Genomic DNA, 22,580 nt, shown 5'->3' with positions numbered 1-22,580 from the left:
GCTCAGGTGGTGTGACCTCCTTTTGTCATTCCCCAGCTCTGATCCCATTTCAGGGGTGCAGAAAAGAGGCCTCAGAGCAGAATCAGGCAAAGTCAGGGCTACAGAGTCCAGTGGTCACCCCCCCCCAAATGGCTAGGAGGAGGGAGGGCAGCTGGCAAAGGCATGCAGGACTCTAGAGCATGTTCTTCCAAGTGGAGCCTCTGCTGTGGGAGTCCCAACCCCAGCGTCAGACAGAAAAGGGGTCCCACCCAAGCTTAGCCCTGATCAGCCCTTGACCTTGGACAATTTGATTCCCTTCTGTGGGTCTCAGTTTCTTCGTCTGTATGAGGGGGATAACAACGGTCTCTCCCCACAGGTTGGTTTTGGGGATTAAGTGAGAATACCTAGGGAGTGCCAGGCCCATGGGGACCCTCACCTACCCTCAGCCATTGCCATTACCTCCTGGGTTCTTGCCCAGGCCTGTGGGTGACACACTGTGTGATCCTGGGCAAGTGCCTTTTCCTCCCTGGGCCCAGCCTTCCCTCTGGTCAAGGACGAGCTGAGTCAGGGACCCTGAGGGCCAGCCATTCAGGAACCCAGCTGATTCCTGGGTGAAGTGGTTGGCCAGGGAGGCCTGGAGGGATAGCAAGGTCTGAGGTGAGAGTAGGGTAGGGGCCAGGCCAAGGGATGGGGGCGGGGATTCACCTCCCCAGCTATGGGGGCTCTGCCTGCAGATGGCTGCCCCTGGAAATCACCAGGCTAAGATTAATCCTCACACTGACCTAAACCAGAACTGAGGGTGACAAGGGAAAAAAAAAGGAAAGGAGAAGCCAATCCTGTCACCTTTGACGTGGAACAAGAGACAAACAAGACAGGTGTGGCCACGGAGGAGGGTAGCCTATTTCAGGGCTGCACTGTGAGTTCATGCAGCTCACAGGTGAGTGTAGCACAGCCCCTCCCTACATCCCACCCGCTTCCAGCCCCATACCCCTACCAACCCTCATGCTGCCTCCTGGCTGCCTTCCCACACCCGGAGCTCCACCTGGGATCCTGGAACTCTGCAGGACCTGACTTGAAGGGATCTTACCTACCCCTTCCAGGACCCTCTTTGATGAAGGAGAAGCTGCGGCCTCCCTCCCAGAGGTGCAGCCTTTCCCAAGTCTCCAGACTCTTCATCCCATCTCATCATGCCCCGCTTAGGGCCTGGTGCATACACGGCTCCCAATCAACAGTTTATTTATTTATTTATGTACTTTATTATTTTTTTGAGTCAGGGTCTCTTTCTGTTGCCCAGGCTGGAGTGCAGTGGTATGATCGTGGCTCACTGCAGCCTCGATCTCCAGGACTCAACAGATCCGCTGGCCTTAGTTTCCTGAGTACATAGCTGGGACTGCAGATGACCGGCTAATTTCAGGTTTTGTTTTGTTGTGTCGAGATGTAGAGACTCGGTTTTGCCATGTCGCCTAGGCTGGTCTCAAACTTCTGGGTTCAAGCACTTCACCCACCTTAGCCTCCCCAATTCCGGAATTACAGATGTAAGCCACTGTGTCCAGCCAACAGCTTAAATGAGGGAGGGAGGGAGGGAGGGAGGGAGGAAAGAAGGAAGGAGGCAAAGAAGGAAGGAAAAGAGAGATGGGTAGGTCAATGAAAGTTATTACAAGAGCGAAAGAAGGACATTATATATTTAACAATTAATACTTGTGCATCTAACTACAGAGCCCCCCAGTCTATGAAGTAGTGACTGTTGGAATTGAAGAAACAGACGGCTTCCCAGTAATACTTGCAATACTGTACTGTCAATACTGGCTAGAATAATAAGACAGAAGATCAAAAAAGAAGTAGAGAACTTGAAAAACACTGTGAATCAGCTAGACCTGACAACACCTTCAACAGGCTCACAGGATACAGCGTCTCCTCAAGTACGCCTGGAATACTCTCTGGAATACACCATGTCTTAGGCCATGAAACAGATTTCATTAATTTAAAAGGACTAAAATCAAGGTATCTTCTCTACAATAGAATGAAGGTAGAAATCAATAACAAAGCAAATCTGAATTCAGGAATATATAAAAATTCAATAACACACTCCTAAACAATCAGCGAATGAAAGCAGAAATCAGAAGTGATGTTGGAAAATTCTTTGAGATAAATACCAAATGTGTAGGAAGCCATGAGACCAGTGGTCACAATAAAATGCATGGCTGCAAATGCCATTTTTTTTTTGAGACGGAGTTTCGCTCTTGTTACCCAGGCTGGAGTGCAATGGTGTGATTTCGGCTCACCACAACCTCCGCCTCCTGGGTTCAGGCAGTTCTCCTGCCTCAGCTTCCTGAGTAGCTGGGATTACTGGCATGCGCCACCATGCCCAGATAATTTTTTGTATTTTTAGTAGAGACGGGGTTTAACCATGTTGACCAGGGTGGTCTCGATCTCTTGGCAAATGCCAATATTTTAAAGAGAAAGGGGGCTGGGTATGGTGGCTCATGGCTGCAATCACAGCACCTTGGGAGGTCAAGGTGAGAAGATGCCACGAAGCCAGGAGTTTGAAACCAGCCTGGGTGACAAAATGAGACCCCATTTACACAAATAAAAATAAAAATAAATGGGTTGGTGGAATGTACCTGTGGTCCCAATTACTTGAGAAGCTGAGGTGGGAAGGCCCTTGAATCCAGTAGGTCAAGGTTGCAGTGAGCTGTGACCATGTCACCGCACTCCAGCCTGCATGCAAGACCCTGTCAAAAGTAGAAAAGAAAGATTCTACGAGTTTTCTGGGGACTTTGTCTGCACAAATGTCCCAGCCTCTGCTCACCTCTCTTTCCAAGGGGCTCCTCCCTCTGAGCCTGCAATGTCTGTGTGATTGGCAGGGTCACCTCCAGGCCATTAAACCACAGCACCCTGAGGGTCTCTGGCCCAGGTCTGGGTTTCCTCTATGAGCTTTGGAGATGAACGAGCATCTGCTTTAACAGGAATATGTCCTGTTTCTCAAGAGAGAGACAGATAAAGAGAGAGGGGAAGGATGGAAGGAAAGAAGGAGGGTGGGAGGAAAGAAGAAAGAAAAGAAGGGAAGGGGAAGGAGAAAAGAAAGGGAAGGGGAAGAGGATGAAACTCTGTACTGCAGCCCTGAGGTTGGACCCGGGAAGAACTGGCCTCCCAGGGAAGAGAAGGGGTGCTAGATGGAATCAGACTCTCAGAAAAGGGAGAAAGGAGATGAAGGGAAACAGGAGAAATGACTAGGACCCACTGTGGAAGACTCTGTATGCAGGAAAAATGATGTAATGGGACTATGAAGGGACAGTTTCTATCCCCTACAGAGCAGGAGTGCCTTCCTCAGAGCGCCAGTAAGAGGCAGGATGAATGATTGTTACATCCTCAGTGACCCTGACACTCTGACAGATGACTAGCCAGTGGACATATATCTTGTTCACTTGGACTTAATAATTATATAATTTGATTAAAAAATCATTCTACTTATAATTTGAAATGGAAATAACAAAAAGTGCCATCACTATCATTTCAACCACTAATTAAGCAAGTACGGGAGAAATCTATGACATTTGAGAAGAATCGTCTGCGTACAGTAACACCTTCCTCCCGATTTTAATGTGAACCACCGCCAGCTGTGTTAAGACCAGCTCTCGGCAAGGTGCAGTGGCTCACGCCTGTAATCCCAGCACTTTGGGAGGCCAAGGTGGGCAGATCACAAGGTCAAGAGATCAAGACCATCCTGGCCAACCCCTCTCTACTAAAAATACAAAAATTAGCTGGGCATGGTGGCACACGCCTGTAGTCCCAGCTACTTGGGAAGCTGAGGCAGGAGAATCGCTTGAACCTGGGAGGTGAAGATCGTGTCACCGCACTCTAACCTGGTGACAGAGCAAGACTCCATCTCTCTCTCTTTCTCTCACACACACAGACACACACACACACACACACACACACACACACACTAAATAAAACAGTGGGGGTCTCTCAACATTCAGACATTTTGAGAACTACTCAGAGGAGGCATCCTGGAAATAAAGTTGTAAGAGACAAGTGGGGATGTGCTTCTCCTGGTGAAATAACACAGAAAACCATGTTCTTTCTTTCTATGTCTAAGCCACTGTATCATGAATCCCCATGTGAGCAAGTACAGACTGCGTGTCTGAGCCCTGAAGCTGTCTAAGTGTGTCTAAGCACTCCAGCCTACAGAGGTACCAGACCCTGCCCAGCATTGTGAAGCAGCCTCAGTGGTTACGTAAAGCCAATGACTATATGTTCATTTTTACACAATTCCTGCCACGGTCATGATTGTGAAAATCACAAACGCACTCTGACGTTCCTGGTCAGGTTATGGATTCCAGGAGTTGCTGGGGCCATGCAGAAAATCGTGGCCCACACCTGAAGTTCTGAGGTGGTGCCTACAGCAGCTTGCTGCGAACACAGAAAAATTGTTGATATATTTTAGCGTACTTGTTAATATCGTCACCACCAACCCAGAAATGTTCAAATTCTGCCAGCTAAAACCCCTAGGGAGAGTTACAAATAAGAACTAAAAGTATTGACCAGGCACAGTGGCTCACACCTGTAATCCCAGCATTTTGGGAGGTCAAGGTGGGTGGATCACCTGAGGTCAGGAGTTTGAGACTAGCCTGACCAACATGGTGAAACCCCATCTCTACTAAAACGCTAAAATTATCCAGGTGTGGTGGTGGGTGCCTGTAATCTCAGCTACTCAGGAGGTTGAGACAGGAAAATCACTTGAATCTTGGAGGAAGAGGTTGTAGTGAGCCGAGATTGTGCCATTACACTCCAGCCTGGGCAACAAGAGTGAAACTCCCTCTCAAGAAAAAAAAAAAAAAGGAACTTAGCCAGGCATGGTGGCTGACGCCTGTAATCCCAGTACTTTGGGAGGCTGAGATTGGTGGTTCACGTGAGGTCAGGAGTTCAAGACCAGCCTGACCAACATGGTGAAACCCCTTCTCTACTAAAAATACAAAAATTAGCCAGGCATGGTGGTGCGTGCCTGTAGTCCCAGCTACTCGGGAGGCCGAGGCAGAATTGCTTGAACCCAGGAGGCGGAGGTTGCAGTGAGCCAAGATCGTGCCATTGCACTCCAGTCTGGGTAACAGCGAAACTCCATCTCAAAAAAAAAGAAAAAAAAGAAAAGAAAAGTTTTAAGTTATTAGCCAATTGGGTTTTAGTTTAGATTGTAAGTTCTGGCTCCAGCCAACGGAGATCAGACACAGCAGTAAGCACGACCCCAAATGCATAAGGAATAAATTTGTCTGTTTTCCTTTGTTCATTGTACTCTTGTGGCAAGATGGCTAAAGAGGGTACCCTTCCTGCAGCCCACGAGGAGTTACCTTGTCAGAGGTGCCCGGCTTCCTCATCATCCAGAGCAGCTGGAGCCCTTTGCCAGGGAGTGGGGAGCTGAAGGGGGGTGGGTTCAGGTTTCTAGAGTCCTCTCTAGGAAAGCAAACACGGGGTAGTCATGATGAAAGCTCTGGAAATCAGACCCCTGGGTTCCTTTGTGGCTTCAGCATTTTCCTGCTGTGTAGACTTAGCTTTCCTGGGCTGCTGGAATGGAATACTGCTGAATGGACTGGGGCTTAAACAAGGCATGTTCATCCCTCACAGTTCTGCATGCTGGAAGCCCAGCTTCGAGGGGCTGTGGATTCAGGTCCGGCAAGGGCTCTCTCCTTGGGTTTGCAGATGGCCCCTGGGTCCTCACAAGGAAGGTGGGAGGAAGGGGGCGGAGCATGAAGGGGAGGAGGAGGAAGAGGGCAGTTATGGTGTCTCTTCCTCTTCTTAGAAGGCCACTAATTCCATTGAAGGGGCCCCATCCTCATCTAACCTAATTGTATCCCAAAGGCCCCCCCCCCCATATACTGCACTGTGACATTGGAGGTTAGTTTTTTTTTTTTTTTTTTTTGAGACAGGGTCTCACTCTGTTGCCCAGGCTGGAGTACAGTGATGCGATCATGGCTCACTGCAGCCTCAACCTCCTGGGCTCAAGCAATCCTCCTACCTCAGTCTCCTGAGTAGCTGGGACCGCAGGCATGTGCCACCACACTGGCTAAGGTTTTAAAAAAAATTTTTTGTATAGAAAAGGTTTGGCCATGTTGCCCAGGCTGGTCTTGAACTCCTAGATTCAAGAGCTCCTCCTGCCTTGGCCTCCCAAAGTGCTGGGATTATAGGCATGAGCCACTGCACCTGGCTTCAAGGCTTCAACATATGAATTTTGGGGGATACATTTAGTCCATAACATGTGTGATTCTTTTTTAAAATTTATTGTTACTTTAAACATCTATACGCCCATGTGGCTGCCACCTGGTGGAGGTGTCCTCGTGTTCTTTCTCCTGCAGTACATTTCCTGCGCCGCTGGTGCCCTGGCTTCTGGCACTGCACATAGCAGTGTCTGTTCTTGAGCTTCACATCCCTGGATCATGCCGGCCAGAGCCATTTCTGTCTGAATTATTCTGTTTGTTGTTATGCTCACAAAATAAGCCAATTAAAACAAAAGTAGGCTGGGTGCGGTGGCTCAAGCCTGTAATCCCAGCACTTCGGGAGGCCGAGGCGGGTGGATCACGAGGTCAAGAGATTGAGACTATCCTGGTCAACATGGTGAAACCCCGTCTTTACTAAAAATACAAAAAATTAGCTGGGCTGACTCCAGTTGGCATAGCAGCCTGAGGGTGCCCCAGCATGCAAGCTGAGCAGAGGAGGGCATGAGGGACCACCTTGGGAGTCCAGTGGCTGGAGACTTTTGGACTCCTGCTAACTTTCTGCTTTCCTTCACTTTTGGCAACCATTTCCAACTGCCCTCTGACTCCCTAATCTCCCATTTCCTCCCTCCAGTGCCCCCACCTCGAACTGCAACTTCTCCATGGGGGTTTGTTTCAGCAGCCTCCCATCACCATAGTAGACTGAGGACCCCCAGCCCAGAAGCTAAGCAGGGTTGAGCCTAACAGATGCTTGGATGGGGTACCACCTGGAATGACCAGGCTTCCAGCTTTTCCCCCTTGCAGCAACATTTCTCGACCACACCCTGACCTTCAGACTGCTGTGGTTTGCAGAGGCTGCATAGATGAAGCCCCATAGGCAGGTGCCTGGCCACGGGTGGGGGGCAGGTTAGCTGGAAAAGAAATGCCAGAGGGTTAGCGAGTAGTTGGGAAGTGTTGTGACAAGCAAAAAAAAAAAAAAGAAAGCGGGAGTGGGAAGCCAAGAGCCTCTAGACCACAGTCTCCCCAAGTAGTCCCCTCTCCAAGCCCCACCAAAGCTCTACCCCACTTAGCTTCTATGTTGGGGCACCCTCAGGCTGCTATGAAGCCCAAGGGCTGCTATCACGGTCCTCCTCAGGGACACTTCACGACACAGAGTGAGCACAGGAGTGTGTGGAAGTCAATAAAGGAAAAGCCAGAGAATCATTGGGCTGTTGGAACGCTTTGTGGCAAGCAGGAAAAATGGGAAAAGAGTTAGAAGCCAAAAGCAACCAGCCCCCATCTCCTTGGTCAGTCCCCAATCCTAGCCCAAGCCAGGATCGAACCCCTCTTAGCTTCAATGGAATTTGGTGCCTTCAAAGAGGAGAGGTCCCACGCCAGAGCAGGGGTGCAGGCAGGCGCAAAAGGGCTGGCCAAAGAGTTGGGGGCAGATAGAAAGAGTTGTGACAATTGGAGGAAAGCAGTAAGGAGGCAAGAAGCCACAAGTCTCCAGCCCCCTGTCCCTCCAGGTGTTCCCCCATGCAAGCCCTAGCCAAGCCTGATCGGGCTTCGCTCCCGGGCTGGGGCACTCTCAGCGTGCTTTGGTGCCTCTCTACTTGTTAAATACAAACTCCCTGTTCCCTCCTCTGCCAGCCCTGGCAACCACCATTCTACTTTCTGTCTCTACCATTTTGACTATTATTTTGTTTTTTCTTTTGTTTTGAGATGAAGTCGCGCTCTGTCGCCCAGGCTGGAATACAGTGGCTCGATCTCGGCTCACTGCAACCTCCGCCTCCTGGGTTCAAGTGATTCTCATGCCTCAGCCTCCCAAGTAGCTGGGATCACAGGCATGTGCCATCATGCCTGGCTAATTTTTGTATTTTTAGGAGAGACGTGGTTTCAGCATGTTGGTCAGGCTGGTCTTGAACTCCTGACCCGGCCAGACAAGGTGGCTCACACCTGTAATCTCAGCACTTTGGGAGGCCAAGATGGCAGATCAGCAAGGTCAGGAGTTTGAGACCAGCCTGGGCAATATGGTGAAACCCTGTCTTTACTAAAAATACAAACAGCCACGCACGGTGGCGTGTGCCTGTAATCCCAGCTACTCGGGAAGCTGAGGCAGGAGAATTGCTTGAGCCTGGGAGGCGGAGGCTGCAGTGACCCCAGATCTGCAACCTCCTCCTCGGGTTCAAGCGGTTCTGCTGCCTCAGCTGGGATTACAGGCGGGCGCCACCACGCCCGGTTAATTTTTGTATTTTTAGTAGAGACGAGGTTTCAGCATGATGGCCAGGTGGCTGGGATTCCCCCGCCTCGCCCCAGATCCCCGGGAGAGGCCAGCACGGCCCTCCCGTGGGTGTCACAGAGACAGATGCGATGCGGGTCCCTCTCCCTGGGAAGGGCGGGCTGGATCCAGTCCGCAGGGCCCCTCCGGGCGCTGACCTAGGATGGAGTTGAGGTGCGGCGGCGCTGGACCCCAGGGCCCCTGCCTGCCTCCTGGGGAGCCGGGTGACCCAGGCAGCCCCGGTGAGGCCCCCGGGCTCCCACAGGACGGATGCGGACAGGGAAACTAGGGAGGCCTCCGCTGGACTGTCCCTCCAGCCCCCAGCTTTCCGTGGTTGTAAGGGCCCCCTCTGCAGAGGGATCAGGGAGCCCGCTCTGCATCCTGAGGCGCCGCGCTTGAGGGACCCCAGAGCTCCGGCCAGGCCGCTTCCTTTGGGGATGGTGAAGCTGAGGTCCAGAGGAGGGCAGCGGCAGGTCCTGGATGCTCCCCAGGCAAAGGGAGCCGATCTCGGGGCTGGGGTCACAGGGCTCCACTCCTGCCACCTCTAGGGCCCTAGAGCCGGGAGGAGAGACTGGGTACCTTTGGTCTACCGCTGGGGCTGGGCAGAGGCTCAGCCTGTGCCGCAACGCGAAGCTGCTTCTGTGCAGTCCGAGCCGCGGCCCCTTTAAGAGGGGGTGGTGCTGCAGCCAGTCGCTATGACGCTATTGGTGTGCGCGCCTCTACGGAAGCCGAGACGGCGCTTTCCGCGGGGCCCCGGCGGAACCGGCAGCGTCTTTGAAGCGAGCGGAAGAGGCGGCCATGTGGTCGGAGCGAGCAAAAGCGGCGGCCACAGTGGGCGGCGTAGTCCTAATGAGCAGAAGCGCAGTCGGCTTCCCAGCGAGCCGAAGCTATCGCGCGGTCCCAGCCGGCAAAAGTGGAGTAGGTGTCCAGCGAGCAGAAGTGGCGGCGTCCAGAAGCGGCGAGCTTCGGAGAAGCTGTGGTGGCTTCCATGTGATGGGGGAGCAGGAGCGAGGCTTCCGCGGTAAGTGGCGGGGCATGGACTCCATTGGGAACCCTCCGGGCCTCCCTGGTCCTTCCCCGCCGCTCGCTTTTGGGCCCTGACTCCTTATGGGCATCTGGGCCCCAGTAGTCTGCGTGGTGGTGGTTGTGGGGTCCTGGCCGCCCCAGCGTGAGCACCCTGGCCGGGAACGGTGTGCGACCCGTGTCCAGCGTATAGTAGCGCCTAGCTCAGAGGCCGCGGTGAAGCGCGGGATCTGGGACCCTCCGAGCCCCTGGCCCTCTGAGCTGAGGTCCAGGGTTATTTTGATGTTTCAGGACCTTTGGAAATCTAGAGACCTCGCTAAAACACAATAGAACAGGTGACCTTTGTAGTGTCAATTTTTTGAGGAGTCTTCAGGTATTTAGCTGTTTTCCGTGATGTCTATTCTGATTTTCATTTAGTGTATGAGTTCCCTTTTCTCCAAAACCATACCCGTGTTCCTTTTTTTTTTGCTTTGGAGACAATCTCGCTCTGCCTCTGCTGGAGGGCAGTGGTGCCATCTGGCCTCACTGCAACCTGCGCTTCTGGGTTCAAACAATTTTCCTGTCTCAGCCTCCTGAGTAGCTGGGACGACAGGGGCCTGCCATCGCGCCAGGCTAATTTTTGTATCAGTAGTAAAGACGGGGTTTCTCAATATTGATCAGCCTGGTCTCAAACTCTTGACCTCAGATGATCTGCTGCCTTGGACTCCCAAAAGTTCTGGGATTACTGGCATAAGCCACCGAGCCTGGCCTCTCCTATTTTTAAAAAACTTTCTAGGACTATTCAGTAAGTGTGAGATTATCTGTGTGTGGGTTTCAGTTAAACCACACACGGTAAATTAACTTTGTTGGATAGTTAATTTTGAGGACCTTTTATCTGTTATTCGATTTTCTGTTGCAGAATTGTCTATTCAGGTCCTTTGCGAAATACTAGATTCTTTTGCTACTTTGTAGTGTTTTTTGTGTACACCTTAGATGACAACTCATGAACTACATGATTACCTGAAATTTTTGCCTAATCTATAGGATGCTTTTTAAATTTGGAAAGTAGTTTCTTTGCCGTGCAGAAACTTTTCAGGTTGATGTAGTCCATGTTTATTTTTGCGTTTTATGCATGTAATTTTGGTCACCCATATAAGAAAATACTTATCAGTGACAAAGCATTTAATTGTCAGTGAGGTTTTTCTTCCAGGGTGTTTGCTTCAACAGAATATATGCTCAACCTGTGTTTTAGTTAAAAACATTTTGTGGTTAATGGTCTTTTGTTCTGGTCTTCGGGGGTTTTTTTTTGGTTTGTTTTTTGCCGGGACGGGTTGATTTTCATATATCATGTAAAATCAGGGTCCTGTTTCTCTATTCTGCATTCAGATAACATTTTTCTCAAAGGTATTCATTGAGCAGACTCTGCCTTCCACACTGCGGTGGTCTTTATCAAATTGACTTGACTATGTCTGTATTTGCGTTGATCTTGTTTTGTCCTCCCCATTTTCATCCACAATTCTAGGTATTGTTTTTATCCAGGTACCATATATGTGCTGCATAACTGCAGCTTGGCAGTGTGATTTAATATTGAGGATTGTGGGTCCTCACTTTGATTGTATTTCTCAGGATTCCTTTAAGATATGAATTGCTTTTATGGTTCCCTGTGATTTTTAGCAATATGTATTTATTTCTGTTAACTTTTTTTTTCCACAACATAAAGGTGCATAATTAGGGGTTCATTTTCACATGTGTAGATTGGGTAATGATCAAATCAGGGTACTTAGGATCTCTGTTCCCTCATAAGGTATTATTTTTGTGTGGAGCAAACACATAAAATTCTCCTTTCTTGTTCTTTTGAAAAATATAATATTCTTAACTCCAGTCACCAGGCTGAGGAGGAGAACACTCAGATTGATTCCTTTAAGGTTAAGATAACTTTGCTTCCATGACCAATCCCTACTTCCTCCTCTATCTCCCAGACAGACCCTGGTAGCCAGTACTGTGCTTTCTACCTCTTTAAGACAGACATCTTAAGATTCAGTGTTTGTCTTTCTTGGCCCAGCTCATTATGTTTAACATCATGTTTTCCAGGTTCATCTGGGTTGCTCCACATGACACTGTTTAATCATCATTTCGGTGGCCGAAGAATATTCCCTAGTGTATGCATACAAGAGTTTCTTGATCCCTTTGTGGATGGACAGGTAGGTTGAATGTATACCCAGTAGTGGGAATGCTAGATGGTATGCTATTTTTCTTTTCTATTCTTTGCAGGACCCCCAAAGTATTAGCGTTAATACTAATTTACGTTTCCACAAACAGTTCCCCTTTGTGGAAATTCATACTAGAAGTTGTCTTTTTAAATATTTTAATCTGTTTGTAATGTTCATTCTAGTTGGAGTTAGGTAAGGTCTGAGTGTGGTATTGGTCTTCATTTTTCTCAGCATAGTAATGGTAACCACATTTTTGCAAAAGTTGCATGAGTTTCTTATCTGCACACATATCTCTTCGGGTTATTTGGTTTGGTTATTTTTCTGCTTTTTTTGTTTGTTTTTGGCCAGCCGGTAGTGTTACTGGCTTGTACCTTTTCAAAAATAATCCCTTATCCAACTGAATGTTTGCCCAAATGTTTCTTACAGTTTTTAGTATGCTTTTTCATTCTGTTCGTTGTTTGTTAGACACAAACTCTTCAGTGTGACGTGGCCCCACCTGTGTATGATTTCTTGGTTAGCTGTGCTGTTGGTTACTAATGAAGAAAAAACTCAATCACTACCAAAGCAGTCCATTGGCCACGATTTTCTTTTCCTTGTATTTTTGTTTTTGCAAATCGTGAGCATACATCCAAGTGCAGTAAATATCCGCACACTGAGGTTGTCTTTTTAGGAGCTTTATGGTTGCAAGTTTTGTGTATAATCTTTAATCCTTTTCAGTTGATTATTGTGTATTTCATACAATGAGAGTCCTGTATTATTCTTTTGCATATGGACACCTAGTTTTGAAAACCTTCCCCATTGTGTCAGTTGGTAGTGTTTTGAAAAACATATTCACTGTATATAAATTTCTGTTTATTATTAAACGCCCTCGTTTTGCTCACTGGTCTGTGTTGCTCTGTGTTTACCAGTAGCATATGGGTGGGTTAACTAGGGATTTTCATTTAATTAGAATTCAGGGAATGTGATACATGCCACATGGTTCGTGTTTCTCAGGGTAACTGTGGAAATTCAGGGTATTTCACATTTCCATATAAATTTTGGCCTTGTTTTCTTTATATATCTTAAAACACCATTTGCCATATATAAATGTATATAATTAGAGGGTACAGGGAAGATTTTGATACATGTGTATTCTGAGTAATGATCAAATTGGGTTATTTAGCAGCTCTTCACCTTGTATAGTTATGATATTTTTGTGTGGTAACAACATTCAGAATATTTTCTTCTAGCTACTTTGAGACATATGATATATTTGTGTTAAGGCCAGTCACCCTGCTGTGGAATAGAAGACCAGAATTGATTGCTCTCATCTGAGGGGAAGTTTTTACCCATTACTGATTTCTTCCCAGACCCTCTCCATCTTCCCAGCGACCTCTAGTAACCCCTATTGAACTTTCTGCTTCTAGGAGATGAAGATATTTTCAGTCTGCATGCCTGAGATCGTGTGGAACGGGACTTTCTCTACCAGGCTCATTCGTTGGACCTGATGTTCTCCAGGTTTCTTCATGTGGCTGCAGATGGCAGGATTTCCCAGAGCTTTATGGCTGGAACATACTCCATGGTGTATCTGTACCGCAGTTTCTTCATCCCTGCAGCTGTGGGTGGACAGGTAGGTTCTTCCATACTTTGGCCACAGTTGCAAGTGCTTCAGTACCCATGGAAGGCAGATAGCTCTCTTCAGCCCAGGGATTTCAGCTGCTTTAAATGTGGAACCAGTGGCGGGGCTGCCAGCTGACATGGTAGTTGTACCGTGAAGTTTTTCAGGAACCTCTTGCTGTTTCTCAGTGTGTGTATACTAGTTTATGTCTCCACCAATAGTGATGAAGAGGTTACCTTTCTGTAAGTCTACACTGGCTGGCGCCTTCCAAAATTTGTGTTTTGTTTTTGGTAGTATTCATAGTGAGTGGAAGGAGACAGAATCTTAGCATGGTTTTCATGGACGTTTTTGTGAGTATTAGTGATGTGGAGAAAGTCATTCGAGAAATCCCCACGTTGCTTTCCATGGTGTCTGAACTGGTTTGCATTTCCATCAGCAGCAGAGCAGCGTCCCTGTCCTCTGCCTCTCCTGCATTCGTTCTTGTGGACTGTGTCCTAATCGTCATTCTGGCCAGTGTGAAATACTATCTCGTGGGCCTTTTGCTTTGCCTTTTTCTGATGCTGACTGAGGCAGAGAAGTGTTGTCATGTCTGTTGGTTGCTGTAAGCCTTCTTTGGAGGTGCATGTTTTCACGCCCCCTGCCCTTTCTTCGTTGAGTTTTTGTTTTCCTGGTTTATTTGCTTAACATCTTTAAGGTAGATCCGGGAGATTAGCCTTCATCAAATGCATGTGTGGGAACATTTTTTCCCGTTGTGTAGGCCGTCTGTTCACTCTGTTGGTCATTTCTTCTGTGCAGCAGCTCTTTTTATATTAGGTGCAACTGGGCAATAATTGTTTTAGTTGCACTTGCTTTTGGAGACTGAGACACATCCACGCTGTGCCAAATCCTCTGTCAGGAAGGGTGTTTCTAGGTTCTCTTGCAGGCTTTTTGTAGTTTGAGGTCTTGCATTTACATCTTTCATTCATCTTGAGTTTGTGTCTGTACACCGTGAGACACGGGGCCCACTGTTTGTCTTCTGCAGCTGGCTAGTCATTTATGCCAGTGCCATCTATTGAAAGGAGGGAGTCCTTTCTCCAAAGCTAATTTTTGTGGATTTTGTTGAAGATCAGATGGTGTTAGGGGTGAGGGTTTCAGTCTGGGTCCTCTAATCTGTTCCACTGCTCTGTGTGGAATGGGGTCCCTAGCTTTTCAATGAAATTTAACATTAGGAAGTGTGACACAACCGAGGTAGTTTGGATTTCTCAGGATTGCTTTGGAAATTCAGTGTGTTTTATGGGCCACATGAATTTTAGCATTGCGTATTTACATAGTTTTTAAAAGGTTGGTCATATAGTAAAGGTATACAATGGGCGGGGGGAGTTACAGTGGGGCATTTTGATTAATGCAGACACCGAGGAATGATAAAATCAGGATATTTAGAGCCTCTCTTATCAGAAACAATTGTGAATTTCTTTGTGGTGGAAACATTTGGAATCTCCCAGATTTTGTGAAAAGGGTGTGATGTTGTTGTGTTAACCTCTGGTCACTTGGCTGTGGACCAGCAAGGAACGATTCATTCCTCTCATCTAAGTGTAACTTTGTGCCTATTTCTCACCTCTGCTCGTGCCCCTTCCCTCCAACCTTTAGTAACTATTATTGTGCTTTCTAGACCTATGCAATAAAGCCTTTTATTTTGGATTCTACATTAGTTTTTCTTTTTCTGCCTGTCTTAGGTCATACATGATGTCCTCCAAGTTCAACAGCGTGGCTCCAAATGATGACATTTCATTCCGGTTTTCTAGCTGAAGATGATTGTGTTTGTGCACATACACCAGGTAACCCTTCATCTGTGGATGAGCAGGTAAGTCTATTCTTTGTCTTGGCAATTGTGAGTAGTGCTGCAGTCCACATAGGATGGCAGATGCCTCTTGCATGGACTGATTTCTTTTGTCCTGAAAGTATACTTAGTAGTAGACTTGTTAGATGAAGCAGTAGTTATAGGTTCAACTTTTGGAGGAAGCTCCCACTGGTGTCTGTAGTATGTATACTAATGAACATTCTGACCAAATGAGTTCGTCTGTGGAAATTGACAGCAGCATTTGTGTCTCTTTTAATGTATTTGATTGCTTTGATAACATCCATATGAATTATAGTGAGATCATGTGTGTTGTTTTGATTTCGTCTTTCTCGTGATTTGTGATATTATCTAAGTTTTTAAAACTTGTTTTCAACGTTACCTCTTCTTTGCAGAAATGTCTAGGTTATTTGGTCCCATTTTTTTTTAGTTATTAGTTTCTCTTTTGTGTTTTTGCTGGTAAGTAGTGTTTGTTGCTTAGACATTTTGAAGACAACCTTTCATCATATGTAGGTTTGCCGAAACCTTTCTTGTAAACTTCAGGATAATTTTTTTTTTTTTTTGAGATGGAGTTTCGCTCTTGTTACCCAGGCTGGAGTGCAATGGCGCGATCTCGGCTCACCGCAGCCTCCGCCTCCTGGGTTCAGGCAATTCTCCTGTCTCAGCCTCCTGAGTAGCTGGGATTACAGGCACGTGCCACCATGCCCAGCTAATTTTTTGTATTTTTAGTAGAGACGGGGTTTCACCATGTTGACCAGGATGGTCTCGATCTCTTGACCTCGTGATCCACGAGGTGCTGGGATTGCAGGCTTGAGCCACCGCGCCCGGCGGATTTTTTAAGAAATCTGCTTGGGCACAAACTCTAACGTACGATGCAGTCCCACGTGTGTCTGTTTTCTTGTTGTCCTTTGATGTAGGTGACTGATGAGGAAAAACAGAATCATGACCAAACTATCCCATCACCTATGAGTTTTTCCCCCCTGTATTTTTTATTTCATTTTGGCACACTGTGAGCACAGATCCACATTGACCTAAATATACCTACACCATGTGTCTTCTCACTGGAAGAGTTTGATGCTTTCGACTTTTGTTGATCAGTCTCTAATTCATTTTGAGGTAATCCTTGGTCTTTTTACACAATTGGGGTCCTATTCTACTTACGTAGGGATATCCAGTTTTCAAATCCATTGACTAAACAGATTCCCCCCTCTTCATTGTGTCTTTCGGTGTTCTTTTTTTTTTTTTGAGACGGAGTTTTGCTCTCGTTACCCAGGCTGGAGTGCAATGGCGTGATCTCGGCTCACCGCAACCTCCGCCTCCTGGGTTCAGGCAATTCTCCTGTCTCAGCCTCCTGAGTAGCTGGGATTAGAGGCACGCGCCACCATGCCCAGCTAAGTTTTTGTATTTTTAGTAGAGACGAGGTTTCACCATGTTGACCAGGATGGTCTCAATCTCTTGACCTCTTGATTCACCCGCCTCGGCCTCCCAAAGTGCTGGGATTACAGGCTTGAGCCACCGTGCCCGGCCTTGGTGTTCTTTTACAAAACGTGTACACCACCTAGGAATTTGGGTTTGTGATTGAGCTCCCTCATTCTGTCTGTTGGTCTGGGTTTCTCGGTTAGTGCCAGTCATCTATTGTTTAGATAACTGGCTTTTCAATATAATTTCAAATGGAGGACCGTGATGCATTCCATGTACTTTGTGTTTTCAGGGTTGCTTTGAAATTCATGGTGTTTCATGGTTCCTTGTAAATTTTAGCGTCATTGGTATTCTTTTTTTTTTTTTTTAAAAAAAAGAGATTGCCCTAGAGTATATGTATATAACTAGAAGATACAGGGGCCATTTTGATATAGGTACACCTAGCATATTGATTGAATCACAATATTTAACATCTGTGAAGTCCTTTAGGTATTATTTGTCTGTGGAGATAATACTCATAATCCTTTTCAGCTATTTGGAAAATTCACTACAATATTAACCCTGGTCACCCTGCTATAGAAGAGAAGGGCAGGACTGATCTGTTTTCTAAGTGTAACTTTGTACCCATGACCAATCCCTGCTTAGGCGCCCCTTCCCCACAGCCTCTGTTAACCACTATTGAACTTTCTGCTTCCGTGAGGTCAAATCGTTTCAGATTCCATGTGCATGAGATCATGCAGTATATGCCTTTTTCTGCCTGGCTCATTTCATTTAACATAATGTTCCTCAGGTTTTTCCACGTGGCCACAAGTGACGAGATTTCACCCATTTCTACGATTGAAGAATATTCTGCTCTGGATGTATATTGCAGTTTCCTCATCCCTTCATCAATGGAAGAACAGGTAGGTGTATTCCCTATCTTGGCTATCGTGAGTACTGCAGTACGGAGGGTAAGGCAGGTATCTCTTCCACGTAGGAATGGAATGATGGCTGGATGAAATGGCGTTTTTACTTTGTTTGAGGCACTTCCAGCTGTTTTTCATAGTGTGTGTAGACGTTGACATTCCCACTAATGGGAATGAGTTTCCCCTTCTGAAAGCCTGTACTAATTGTTTCCTTTTAAAACTTTTATTTCTGTTTTATGTAACAATCATTCTGTGTGGATGGAAGTGGTATCTCAGTGCAGTTTTCCTTGATATTCTTGTGAGGATTAGTGCTTTTGAGAGACTTTTCTTTTACCTGTGAGTCAGTTTTACATGTGTTTGGTAGACACGTCTGTTCAGGTCCTTTGCCCAGTCTTAGCTTGGGTGTTTGTTTTTGTTTCCCCTTGCATGGTAGCGTTAGTTTCTTGCACAAATTTTATAACGACCCCTATCAAAGACAGGATTTTCAATAGTTTTCTTTCAGTCTGTGAGGCACCTTCTCTTCTGTTCATTGTTTTCCTTTCACAGTATAAGATCCGATGTTTTCCATAGTTCCACGTGTTTACATGTTAGTGGTGACTTCCGTGTGCAGTTAAAACCGGTGAAAAAGATTGCCAATCCATGGCATTGTCTATGGTTTTTTTCCTTCTAACTTTCTTTTTCTTTTTATATTTCATATTTTGCAACTTGTGTGCATAGATTAGTCTTCTAAACTGTGTGCTTACCCTTTTTTTCCTGAGGGAAGTAAATGGTTTCAAGATTGAGTTTAGGCCTTCAGTGTAATTGACATCGATTTTTGTCCTATTTCCATGTTTTTCATGTGGTTATCCAGTTCGCTCAAAATCATTTATTATTTTCCCATTGTGTCTTTTTGTCTTGTGTTGAAAAACATGTTCAGTGTACATTCATTTGGGTGGCATGTGGAACTCCCTCATTCTGTCCTTTGGGTAGCCTTTCTGTTTTTATGCCAGTGGCAGGTTGTTTGGGTAAATAGAGGTTTTAGTTATTTTATCATTATGCTCACTTAGTGCCTTTAGTTTCTTGCATATGTTAGATGACAGTTCTTTTTGGATACATGATTTTCTATAATTTTATCCCAACCTGTAGGGTGCCTTTTCTTTGGGTTCACCATTTTCTCCTTGTTTATAAATTTTAAAGTTGTCCTTTGTTTAACCTGTTTATATTTGCTTTTGTTAGCAGGGATTTCTGTTTCCCATTGGGAAATAAAGCGAGCGAGATGGCGAAAATGTTATCTTGTTTATGGGTATATTCTTCCTAATTTTTCCTTTCTGCAACTGGTGTACACAGATTCAAGTTTTCCCAAAATAGACACTCACCCTGTGTTTTTTCCTGAGAGCTTGTTAAGTTTCAGGATTAAACTTAGGTGCTGAGTTGGTTTTGTGTTGATGTTTGTGTTCTTGTGCAATGTAAGGGTCTCACTTCAGTCCTCTGCACGTGAATACCCAGGTTTCTCAACCTGGGTGCCTTTGGTGTGTTTCTGAAAAATGTGTTTATATCATTTTGGTCTGATTGTCTGGCTCCTTCATTTGGTCCATTTGGTGATCTTTCTGTGTTAATGTCACTAATGGATGGAAAGGGTCAGGGTAAGTTTTGTTTTGTTTTCTTTTTTTCTTTTTCTGTAGCTTTCCACCTTGATTTGGTAAAAGAGTACCTACATTTACTTCGATTAACAATATTGTGCACACAGTACTAGTCAGGTGGTTCATCAGTTGATCATCTATCTCAATTGGGGTAAATGTTAGTGAAATGATAGAAATAACAAAGACATTTATCAAAAGAGGGCTCTCATGCACAAATAAGTTCCAGTATCAAAAATTCAGCAGGCTGGGCACAGTGACTCACGCCTGTAATCCTAGCACTTTGGGAGACCAAGGTGGGCAGATCACCTGAGGTCGTGAGGTCGAGACCAGCCTGGCCAACAAGGCGAAACCCTATCTCTACTAAAAATAAAAAAAAATAGCCAGGCATGGTGGCAGGCACCTGTAATCCCAGCTACTTGGGAGGCTGAGGCAGGAGAATCACTTGAACCTGGGAGGCAGAGGTTGCAGTGAGCCAAGATCACACCATTACACTTCAGCCTGGGCAGCAGAGTGAGACTCTGTCTCAAAAAAATAAGTGGGATATTAAAGTCTCCAACTGTTTTTGTAGAACTGTATTTGTTCCTTAAATTTTGTCAGTTTGCTTGATGCATTTTAGGGCTAGGAAGTTTATGACATATATGTTTATGATTATAATGTTTTCTTGGTGAATTGGCCCTTCTATTATGTAATATCCTTTTCTTTTGCAATTTTTTTGACATAAAGTTTATTTTGTCCGATATTAGTATAACAACCCAAGCTCTCTCTTGGTTACTATTTGTGGGGAATATATTTTTCATCCTTTAACTTTCAGTGTTTAAATTATTTGTAGAGATGGAGTCTCTTTATGTTTCCCAGGCTATTGTTGAACTCCTGGGCTCAAGTGATCTTCTTGCCGTGGCCTCCCAAAGGGTTGGGATTACAGGTGTGAGCCACTGCGGTTGGTCCAAATCAATGATTTTTAGTATATTTACAGAATTATGTAACAATCACCAAAATCTAGTTTAAGAACATTTCATCATCCCAGAAAGAAACTCGTGCCCATCAGAGTCACTTTTCAGTCTCATTCCCAGCCCTAGTCAACCAGTAAGCTGCTTTCTATCTCTATATTAGGCTGTTCTGGACCTTTCATATAAACGAAATCATGCGACATGTGTTCTTTTGCATCTGGCTTTTTTCACGAAGCATTGCGTTGCTGAGGTTGATCACTGTGGTAGCATGCCTCAGAACTCATTTCTGACTGCTGAATAGTATTCCTTCGTATTCCCCACATTTGAATTCCTTCGTCAGTTGATGGGCATTTGGCTTGTCTCCACTTTTTGGTTCTTGTGAGTGGTGGTGTTGTGAACATTCACCTACAAGTCTTTGTGTGAACATACATTTTCATTGTTCCTGGTTAGATACCTAGAAGTAAAGTTGCTGACTTTAAGGCAATTTGACTTTATTTTATTTTGTTATTATTTTTGTCCTGAGCCCCTTGCGCCTTCTGCTAGAGAAGGCGATTTTATTTTTAACATTTTGAGAAACTGTCATACTATCTTTCAAAAAAGTGGCTGTACCATTTTACATTCCCACTGGCAGGGTATGAGGGTTCTGTTCTCCGCATCCTCTCCAGCACTTGGTGTTATGCGTCTGCTTGGTTGTAGTTATTCTAGTGGGTGGAAAGAGACACCTCGTTTCAGATTAATTTGCATTTTCCTAGTGACTAGCGATGTTGAACACGTTTTAATGTGCTTATTGGACATTAAAATATTATCTTTGGAGAAATGTTTCTTCATGTTCTTTTCCCATTTTTAAGTTGGATTGTCTTTTAATATTGAGTTGTAAGAGTTCTTCTGGATATATTGGTTATTAGACATATGATTTATAAATCTTTTCTCCCGTTCTGCGGCTGTCTTCCCCTTTCTTGATTGTATCTTTTGCTGTGCCAAAGGTGTAAATTCAGCTGATGCTCAATTTTTTATTTTCTTGCATTTTTTCCTTTCCTCCTTTTCCAGGTCTCACTAGGTGGCCCTGACTGGTCTTCAACTGCGCTTTTGATGCATCTAAGACATCAGTGCCTTACACAAGATCACAAGAATTTACTCTCATGTTTTATAAAAGTTTCATTGTTTTTAGTTTTACATTTAGGTCTGTGATCCGTTTTCAATTAATTTTTGTGTGTGGTGTTAGGCAGGGACCCAAATTAATTTATTTGTACATGAATATCCAGTCGCCTCACCAGCATTCGTTGAAAAGTCCATTCGTGGTTGGAAACAGTGGTTCATGACTGTCATCCCAGCACTTTGGGAGGCCAAGGCTGGAGTATTGCTTGAGTCCAGGAGTTTAAGACTAACATCTGCCTAATTCTCCCCATAATTTCTTCAACATCTGCCTAAAAATTGTTGCATTTGCGATGACATGGATGAAGCTGGATGACATTATGCTAAGTGAAATAAGCAGAGCACCAAAAGACAAACACTGCATGATGTCATTCATGTGTGGATCCTTAAAAAGTTGAACTCTGCTTAGGAACTGATTCATTAAAAATAAAATAAAAAGAAAAAGGAAAAAAGAAAAAATGTTGAACTCATAGAAGCAGAGAGTAGAATGGTGGTTACCCAGGGCTGGGTGTGGGGCAAGAATTAGGCAGATGTTGGAGAAATTATGGGGAGAATTAGGCAGATGTTAGCCTTAAACTCCTGGACTCAAGCAATACTCCAGCCTTGGCCTCCCACCACTGTTTCCAACCACGAATAGACTTTTCAACGAATGCTGGTGAAGCAACTGGATATTCATGTACAAATAAATTAATTTGGGTCCCTGCCTAACACCATACACAAAAATTAACTGAAAACAGATCACAGACCTAAATGTAAAACTAAAAACAATGAAACTTTTATAAAACATGAGAGTAAATTCTTGTGATCTTGTGTAAGGCACTGATGTCTTAGATGCATCAAAAGCGCAGTTGAAGACCAGTCAGGGCCACCTAGTGAGACCTGGAAAAGGAGGAAAGGGAAAAAGCAAGAAAATAAAAAATTGAGCATCAGCTGAATTTACACCTTTGGCACAGCAAAAGATACAATCAAGAAAGGGGAAGACAGCCGCAGAACGGGAGAAAAGATTTATAAATCATATGTCTAATAACCAATATACCCAGAAGAACTCTTACAACACAATATTAAAAGACAATCCAACTTAAAAATGGGAAAAGAACATGAAGAAACATTTCTCCAAAGATAATATTTTAATGTCCAATAAGCACATTAAAACGTGTTCAACATCGCTAGTCACTAGGAAAATGCAAATTAATCTGAAATGAGGTGTCTCTTTCCACCCACTAGAATAACTACAACCAAGCAGACGCATAACACCAAGTGCTGGAGAGGATGCGGAGAACAGAACCCTCATACCCTGCCAGTGGGAATGTAAAATGGTACAGCCACTTTTTTGAAAGATAGTATGACAGTTTCTCAAAATGTTAAAAATAAAATCGCCTTCTCTAGCAGAAGGCGCAAGGGGCTCAGGACAAAAATAATAACAAAATAAAATAAAGTCAAATTGCCTTAAAGT

The 22,580-nt window shown here is 45.2% G+C and overlaps 2 protein-coding genes across 8 annotated transcripts in view; one reads left to right on the top strand and one right to left on the bottom strand.

The window, feature by feature from the left end:
• Window positions 1–1,211: 1,211 nt before the first annotated feature.
• LOC118142919 (uncharacterized) lies at window positions 1,212–9,242 on the bottom strand. Its single transcript, XM_078346354.1, has 6 exons — window positions 9,183–9,242; window positions 8,601–8,986; window positions 5,325–5,427; window positions 4,291–4,392; window positions 2,601–2,711; window positions 1,212–1,539 (listed from the first exon to the last, which is right to left on the bottom strand). Exons 1-5 carry the CDS (start codon window positions 9,240–9,242, stop codon window positions 2,613–2,615), a joined length of 750 nt encoding a protein of 249 aa, XP_078202480.1. The 3' UTR covers window positions 1,212–1,539; window positions 2,601–2,612.
• The window catches only part of LOC118142939 (uncharacterized), a 58,620-nt gene continuing 45,217 nt past the window's right edge, over window positions 9,178–22,580 (top strand). For all 7 annotated transcript variants that reach the window (XM_078335122.1, XM_078335123.1, XM_078335145.1 and 4 more), the window contains exons 1-5: window positions 9,178–9,463; window positions 11,536–11,645; window positions 13,061–13,263; window positions 14,964–15,091; window positions 17,295–17,406. The gene's annotated coding sequence lies outside the window, so the exon portion shown is untranslated. The remainder of the gene's footprint in view (window positions 9,464–11,535; window positions 11,646–13,060; window positions 13,264–14,963; window positions 15,092–17,294; window positions 17,407–22,580) is intronic.

Source organism: Callithrix jacchus, chromosome 1 (genome assembly GCF_049354715.1).
Source record: "Callithrix jacchus isolate 240 chromosome 1, calJac240_pri, whole genome shotgun sequence".
Classification (NCBI taxonomy): domain Eukaryota; kingdom Metazoa; phylum Chordata; class Mammalia; order Primates; family Cebidae; genus Callithrix; species Callithrix jacchus.
This window is presented reverse-complemented; position numbering and strand designations above follow the sequence as displayed.

Bases quoted from the DNA above. Each gene is read 5' to 3' on its own strand.
- LOC118142919 (XM_078346354.1), bottom strand. From the start codon at position 9,242: ATGGCCGCCTCTTCCGCTCGCTTCAAAGACGCTGCCGGTTCCGCCGGG. The intron at 4,393-5,324 runs GTAACTCCTCGT...CTGTGTTCGCAG, and splicing joins AGCCGGGCACCTCTGACAAG to CAAGCTGCTGTAGGCACCAC. The intron at 2,712-4,290 runs GTGCGTTTGTGA...TACTTTTGACAG, and splicing joins ACCTGACCAGGAACGTCAGA to GGTCTTGCATGCAGGCTGGA.